This window comes from Ylistrum balloti, unplaced genomic scaffold (genome assembly GCF_031769215.1).
Source record: "Ylistrum balloti isolate Yb309-2 unplaced genomic scaffold, AGI_CSIRO_Ybal_v1 Utg370752, whole genome shotgun sequence".
Taxonomy (NCBI): domain Eukaryota; kingdom Metazoa; phylum Mollusca; class Bivalvia; order Pectinida; family Pectinidae; genus Ylistrum; species Ylistrum balloti.
Genome location: NW_026782442.1, coordinates 171,414 through 180,000, shown reverse-complemented (window position 1 = coordinate 180,000; position 8,587 = coordinate 171,414). Strand labels below are relative to the sequence as shown.

Genomic DNA, 8,587 nt, shown 5'->3' with positions numbered 1-8,587 from the left:
TTAGCAAAAAACGTATGAACGAACAACCCTTCAACACGTCCGTGAGAAACTTAACCAAACATACACAATATCAACACTACTTTTAGCTTAGCAAGCACCCATTACATGAATAAAACGGACAAACAGAGAAACCAAATTTAATCAGCTATATTCACGCGGTTCGTCTGCATTATTGGCTAACATACACAGTCACCATGAATTAGTAACGGTTTCCTGATACAGACGGCAGAACCCACATACACAGGGATCAATATTTCAGTATCGTATGCTTTCTCTTTTCGATAATCTTGCACATAGAAATTCACACGTAACGTCATTTGTCACATGGTCTTTGTTACACTGTCAACAAATTTTGGTTGTGTACTGTCCCGAGTGTGTGGGACTTACCAGTGGCTGTCCGAGACGTTATCGGTGACTGTCCGAGACGTTACCAGTAGCTGTCCGAGACTGTCCGAGACGTTACCAGTGTCTGTCCGAGACGTTACCAGTGACTGTCCGAGACGTTACCGGTGACCGTACGAGACGTTACCAGTGACTGTCCGAGACGTTACCAGTGACTGTCCGAGACGTTACCGGTGACCGTACGAGACGTTACCAGTGTCTGTCCGAGACGTTACCAGTGACTGTCCGAGACGTTACCGGTGACCGTACGAGACGTTACCAGTGACTGTCCGAGACGATACCGGTCACTATCCGAGATGTTACAAGTGGCTGTCCGAGACGTTACCGGTGGCTGTCCGAGACGTTACCGGTGACTGTACGAGACGATACCAGTGACTTTCCGAGACGATACCAGTCACTATCCGAGATGTTACAAGTGGCTGTCCGAGACGTTACCGGTGGCTGTCCGAGACTGTCCGAGACGTTACCAGTGATTGTACGAGACGTAACCAGTGACTGTCTTCGACTGTCCGAGACGTTACCAGCGACTGTCCAAGAAGTTACCAGTGTCTGTCCGAGACGTTACCAGTGACTGTCCGAGACGTTACCGGTGACGTTAACGGTGACTGTCTGAGACGTTACCGGTGACTGTACGAGACGTTACCAGTGACTGTCCGAGACGTTACCAGTGACTGTACGAGACGTTACCGGTTACTGTCCGAGACGTTACCGGTGACTGTCCGAGACGTTACCAGTGACTGTCCGTGACGTTACCAGTGACTGTACGAGACGTTACCAGTGACTGTACGAGACGTTACCAGTGACTGTCCGAGACGTTACCGGTTGCTGTCCGAGACGTTACCAGTGACTGTCCGAGACGTTACCAGTGGCTGTCTGAGACGTTACCGGTGACGTGACTGTCCGAGACGTTATTAGTGTCTGGTATAGACGTTACCGGTGACTGTCCGGGATAATACCAGTGACTGTCTGAGACGTTACCGGTGACGTGACTGTCCGAGACTTTACCGGTGACTGTCCGAGACGTTACTAGTGTCTGTTATAGACGTTACCGGTGACTGTCCGAGACGTTACCTGTGATTGTTCGAGACGTTTCCAGTGACTGTACGAGAATGTAGGAGACGTTACCGGTGACTGTCCGAGACGATCCCGGTGACTGTCCGAGACGTTACCGGTGACTGTCCGAGACGTTACCAGTGACTGTCCGAGACGTTACCGGTGGCTGTCCGAGACTGTCCGAGACGTTACCGGTGACTGTCCGAGACGTTACCAGTGACGTGACTGTCCGAGACGTTACCGGTGACTGTCTGAGACTTACCAGTGACTGTCCGAGACGTTACCAGTGTCTGTTATAGACGTTACCGGTGACTGTCCGAGACGTTACCAGCGACTGTCCGAGACGTTACCAGTGACTGTCCGGGACGTTTTCAGTGACTGTACGAGACTTATAGGAGATGTTACCAGTGACTATCCGAGACGTTACCGGTGACTGTCCGAGACGTTACCGGTGACGTTAACGGTGACTGTCTGAGACGTTACCGGTGACTTTCCAATATGTTACCAGTGACTGTCCGAGACGTTACCGGTGACTGTCCGAGACGTTACCGGTGACTGTCCGATATGTTACCGGTGACTGTCCGAGCCGTTACCAGTGACTGTCCGAGACGTTACCAGCGACTGTCCGAGACGTTACCAGTGACTGTACGAGACGTTACCAGTGACTGTCCGAGACGTTACCGGTTGCTGTCCGAGACGTTACCAGTGACTGTCCGAGACTGTCCGAGACGTTACCAGTGACTGTCCGAGACGTTACCAGTGGCTGTCTGAGACGTTACCGGTGACGTGACTGTCCGAGACGTTATTAGTGTCTGGTATAGACGTTACCGGTGACTGTCCGGGATAATACCAGTGACTGTCTGAGACGTTACCGGTGACGTGACTGTCCGAGACGTTACCGGTGACTGTCCGAGACGTTACCTGTGATTGTTCGAGACGTTTCCAGTGACTGTACGAGAATGTAGGAGACGTTACCGGTGACTGTCCGAGACGATACCGGTGACTGTCCGAGACGTTACCGGTGACTGTCCGAGACGTTACCAGTGACTGTCCGAGACGTTACCGGTGGCTGTCCGAGACTGTCCGAGACGTTACCGGTGACTGTCCGAGACGTTACCAGTGACGTGACTGTCCGAGACGTTACCGGTGACTGTCCGAGACTGTCTGAGACTTACCAGTGACTGTCCGAGACGTTACCAGTGTCTGTTATAGACGTTACCGGTGACTGTCCGAGACGTTACCAGCGACTGTCCGAGACGTTACCAGTGACTGTCCGGGACGTTTTCAGTGACTGTACGAGACTTATAGGAGATGTTACCAGTGACTATCCGAGACGTTACCGGTGACTGTCCGAGACGTTACCGGTGACGTTAACGGTGACTGTCTGAGACGTTACCGGGACGAGACGTTACCGGTGACTTTCCAATATGTTACCAGTGACTGTCCGAGACGTTACCGGTGACTGTCCGAGACGTTACCGGTGACTGTCCGATATGTTACCGGTGACTGTCCGAGCCGTTACCAGTGACTGTCCGAGACGTTACCAGCGACTGTCCGAGACGTTACCAGTGACTGTCCGGGACGTTTTCAGTGACTGTACGAGACTTATAGGAGATGTTACCAGTGACTATCCGAGACGTTACCGGTGACTGTTCGAGACGTTACCGGTGACGTTAACGGTGACTGTCTGAGACGTTACCGGTGACTGTCCGAGACGTTACCGGTGACTGTCCAATATGTTACCAGTGACTGTCCGAGACGTTACCGTTGACTGTCCGAGACGTTACTGGTGACTGTCCGAGACGTTACCGGTGACTGTCCGATATGTTACCGGTGACTGTCTGAGACTTTTCCAGTGACTGTCAGAGACGTTACCAGTGACTGTACGAGACGTTACTGGTGACTGTACGAGACGTGTCCAGTGACTGTCCGAGACGTTACTAGTAAGTGTACGAGACGTTTCCAGTGACTGTAGGAGACGTTACCGGTGACCGGTTTATATTTTAGACAGTGTTTCTGCTTTTCTCCTTTAAATTATCCAATAGGATAATAATAACAACAACCATTAACTGTATTTTCACAGCGACGGAGGGTACCGCATGATTTATTGCCACATAATTTAGTATTTAACAGAAACATGTATTGTTCTTCATAAGCACGCGCAATTTGCTTTTATTTGAAAACAACTTCAATTATTAAATACTGTTTTTCACTTAATAGCAAACGAAAAAAAAGCACGACCCGCACGTGCTAATACACAACACGCCACCTATTGGAAAAACATAACACGGAGAAATTCATTCCATCCTTATTCCCCAGTCAAACGGATGAAATTATATGTATACTTTTTTTGGACAGTCATTTGTAAGGCAGTAAATCGGTGCAGTTGGTTCATTTTTAGAGGGTGACTCAACACATAAACTTCATCTTATCATCTAAAATTCAACGAAGCCCAGTAAATTCACGATCATCCAGAGAGTTTGCAAATTATCCATTAATCTGAAAGTAGTTTGAATGCTCACCGCGATGTATATTAGTTTGCGGTTGTTATTTCTGACTTGAACTGAAACAATGGTTCATTCAGTTCAGGTAATATTACCTCACATCCTTATTTTTTCAGGTAATATGACCCTCACGCCCTTGTTTTTTTTCATTTAGTTCAGGTAATGTTAACATTACATCCTTTCCATTCTTGTTTGACCTGAATTCTTTGTCTCCACCGGTTCAGTTGTTTTTTTCTGCTTCGTAATGTCGGGAAATATTTGAAGTCAAATTGTAAAATCTGGAACATTAATCACATCAATTTCAGTATTATTGGCTAACGTACACACCCACCATGAATCAGTAACAGCTTACACTGTACTCAATACGTATTCAACCCCATCAAACCTTCCCGATAGTAGAAAATTCATATGGAGACAGGGACATGACAGAGCAATGCGAAACAAGAAATCATATGTCACGTGTCGATATGTGTATCGGAAATATCGGAAACATATTCCATTATCTACGGAACTGAAAATGTACGGAAAAACATATAAACATCTGTCTTACTATTGAAAAAATATAATAGTGTTCCTGAAATAATGGAAGAAATTGCTATAGGCATACAGTTACTATGTTATAATATCTATACAGTTTAAAATACATTTTTGTAAAGCTGTCGTATTGTCTATCATAAAAGTTATTAGTACATCCGTCCACCTTGTCACCTATTGTTAAGGCCCGGTCTCACTGCACTTACGGATGCAAAGAGGATGTAAAATGTAAACAACTCTTGCCATCCGTTGGAAAACACTATGCATCCGTTGTACATTTATTGCATACGTCTTTCATACGCTCTACTATCGAACATCCGTCCATCGTGATTTCATCCGCTTAAAAAATTTTGAGCTGCACAAAACTTTTAGAACGGATGAACTTTCCGCCTTGTGCGATGTATATCCGCAACATATACGAGCCACAACTGTTCTATGTCCGTTATCATCTGTTAAACGTCCGCTGTATCCTCTCTGCATCCTCTGGACATCCTCGCAACTCACATCCGCTACATCTGAAAAGGGAAAGAAGGGGAAAGACAAGGTACGTGGAACGTCTATACATCGTTAGTAGCATGGAAATAGAAAAGGATGTAAGCGTATGCATGCATCTCGTATATAGAGTATTCAAAACGAACAAAGCGTTTGTATCTGGGATGTATCTCGTAAATAAAGTATTCAAAGCGTTTGTATCTGGGATGTATCTCGTATATTCAGGATGTCTGTAGTATGTCTAGAATATGTAAATGGACACATAGCGGACAATTGATATTTTGTATAAAAAGGGGGAGAAAATCATCTGGATCTCAATATGAGTCGAGCTGCCGTGGTATACACACCTTATCACTCTTGGTCTTAGTCTTCAACATCATCTGTGGCGTCCGATAAACCTGGGTCTGGACTGGGAAATTCTGCTTCTGCTGTGAGAAGTCCTGGTAGCCGTAGCCTTGGTAGGAGAGGGGCTTTTGAAAACCATGGAAGGGCTGCGTCGTCGCCTGGGGTGGAGGAGCAGACCTGCACTGGGTGAGACGAGCTTCAGCTGGGCCTTGAGGGTTGTGGAGAAGTGCTGTAATCTTCTGCTTCATCACCTGGTACTCGGCCTCGGGCAGGTCCCTCAGGGTCTGGCTCACGTAGATAATGAAGGGCTTCCGAACAGAGGATGCCCTGTCCGAGTCGACCAGTTGAGAGAGAAGTTCTGTGCTGGTCTTCATTGTATCCCTTATCTCCAACAGTACACTGTCGTCCTGGCTCTCCAGTCTGCATCTCTGCCTACAGCTTCTAAAGCTGGTGCTGGAGGTAGGGATTGGTTGGCCTCTGGCGGCTACCGCTTGTTCCTCCAATTTGTAGAACAGGGTGTCATTCTCGACGGGATCCTTTAAATTCGGCACCACGGGGGTTGCAGCTGTTGAGGGGGTGTCTGCTGTGGGGCTCTCTGAAGACACCTGTCTGGATAGGGTAGGTTGTTTCTGGCTTGAAGATGCCTGGCTGTCTGTAGGTTGGCTGAGGAAGAGGGGTTTCAACGGGGCTGCTCCTCGGTGGCGGATTTCACCATCCAGGAAAGTGCACTTGGCTATAACGTACTTCTCCCGGTCAGTGAGCTTGACGGCGGCCTGCCCAGATTTCTTGAGATGTAGCTTTCCATACCAGGAGTGCATGTGCTTCCACCATCCAAGGAGTACTTCTGTAGTGTACCCCAGGCTCTCTGCCTTGTCTCCCCAAGCTGCCTGTTTCTTCTTTGAGTCCCGATACAGTCTGTGGCCCTTTCTCCAGAGATACTCGTTCTCCCTCAGCCATTCCAGCACATTGTCCTCATGCTCCTCGGAAACGGCGTACTGTTTCCTCTCTCTCTTCTTAGTCCCTTGCCTATTCCTCCCTCTGGTTGGAGCTTGTTCAGGGCCTTCAGGGAATTCAGCAGGGCTTCCATGGGCTTGAGCACCAGGGCCTTCAGGAGCTTGTTCGGGGCCTGCAGGGGCTTTTGCATCAGGGCCTTCAGCAGCATGGCTTTGAGGGGCTTGATGGTCTTGAGTCTGGTCCACAACAGCAGCAGCAGCAGCTTCACCATCAGAGTCAGGGAGTGGAGTGCTGGTTCTGGCCTTCTTCACCTTTCCAGGGCTTGAACGAGTAGGAAAGGATTTCCTCTTCTTGCCTGACTGACGCACCATGGTGTTGATACAAGGTGTAATATATATATGTGTGTGTGTGTGTGTGTGTGCGTGCGTGCGTGCGTGCGTGTGTGTGTGTGTGTGTACAGCCTTCTTCAATAACGAAATGTAGCCACCAGCATGCCTTTCCCTTTTATGCGGACTGAGTGCGTGCTGCATCCCTTTATATCCGCGGAGCGGAAGGATCCATACCCCACGCAAGCGCCGTGAAAGGTTTGCTTCTGATATACATCCGAGCGACATCCCCTCTGTTTCCGTTTAGCGTACATGATGCATTCGCTTCATCCGCTATGCATCGGCTCTTTCCACTATGTGTCCGCTTCGAAATTTCCCCCGGTAACCCATTTGTAGCTGTCATCCACTTCCAACCGCTTTCATACGCCAGGCTTCCCATGAATATCCGTTTAACATCCCCGCTACATACAACCCATGTCCGTTCTTTTCTGCTCTGTTTTCGCAAATTTTCACCATTTTTGTCCATTTCTAGAGCGGATGAAAACGGAAGGAGCCACCCCCGAAATTTGGAGACGTCTTTTGTCCATCAGCCAGTGGGACCGGGCCTTAATTATAGATAGGTACTATTTTCACCTCATGTTACACAGTTTATTTGGTCGGGGTGACTTAAAAAATCTTGAAATCTTGTAAGGAAATGTTGTACAATTATTCAGAGTTGGGATGGTTTATTTGTGATGGATGGGATACTTGCAGTAGTGGATTTTCCCGGCTATCCAAAAACATTGTTTACATTAACACAAGCAAACACTGTATTAAACAAAATCAAGAAAATACAAACATGTCAACATAATCATAATCCAACCTCAGATTCAACAAGAGCAACATGTGAACAAAAGAAATATTCCCTCTCACATGGAGCTTTCGGCCTATCTTATTATCTGATGTTTTCTATCACGGAGATACATGCTGACTTTGTAGACTTGAAGAGCTGAAGTACTTTTATCGGATCAAGGTAACTTAGTTATTTTCATAACATTATTGAAGTCTCATGGCAATGTAAGACATCGCCATCTTATACATGAGACCTCTTTATAGAAGATGGTCTCAAAACAAAGGTTTGACAAAAGCTTCTTTAATCAGAGCTTAAATTGAAATACAAGAACAATAAAAAAAAAATGCATGAAAAACAAGAAAAAAATAAGTCAACATAATTTTTGCAACGTTACCAAAAAAGAAAGAACTTTTGTTTGAAGTTGAAGCTATATATATGATATTGAATGTTTTCTTGTTCATATATATATTTGGCACTTGTGAAAAGTATAGATATTTTGAAATATATATGATGATTTACGGAAAGCACTGCATTGTCTTTTCATAACGTTTTAATGCAAGAAATGATCTAAATGTGAAATAAACATGGCTTAAATTGGAGAATGAAGTCATTGTAGACATTCTAACTTAAAACTAGCTAATATATAGCTGGATAAAGGTAATCTATCATAAACACAGCTGGATAAAGGTAATATATCATAAACCGAGCTGGATAAAGGTAATATATCATAAACACACCTGGATAAAGGTAATCTATCATAAACACAGCTGGATAAAGGTAATATATCATAAACCGAGCTGGATAAAGGTAATATATCATAAACACACCTGGATAAAGGTAATCTATCATAAACACAGCTGGATAAAGGTATTCTATCATAATCCGAGCTGGATAAAGGTAATATATCATAAACACAGCTGGATAAAGGTATTCTATCATAAACCGAGCTGGATAAAGGTAATATATCATAAACACAGCTGGATAAAGGTATTCTATCATAAACCGAGCTGGATAAAGGTAATATATCATAAACACAGCTGGATAAAGGTATTCTATCATAAACCGAGCTGGATAAAGGTAATATATCATAAACACAGCTGGATAAAGGCATTCTATCATAAACACAGCTGGATAAAGGTAATATA

The 8,587-nt window shown here is 45.6% G+C and overlaps 1 protein-coding gene across 1 annotated transcript; it reads right to left on the bottom strand.

Annotated features, from left to right (window-relative positions):
* Positions 1–3,664: 3,664 nt before the first annotated feature.
* On the bottom strand, positions 3,665–6,734 carry LOC132558057 (uncharacterized). The gene is made up of 2 exons (XM_060222581.1): positions 5,333–6,734; positions 3,665–5,008 (listed from the first exon to the last, which is right to left on the bottom strand). The coding sequence occupies exons 1-2, from the start codon at positions 6,653–6,655 to the stop codon at positions 5,003–5,005; spliced, it is 1,329 nt and encodes a 442-aa protein (XP_060078564.1). The 5' UTR covers positions 6,656–6,734; the 3' UTR covers positions 3,665–5,002.
* Positions 6,735–8,587: the final 1,853 nt, after the last annotated feature.

Excerpts from the sequence above, each read along its gene's own strand:
- LOC132558057 (XM_060222581.1), bottom strand. The coding sequence starts at position 6,655 with ATGGTGCGTCAGTCAGGCAAGAAGAGGAAATCCTTTCCTACTCGTTCA.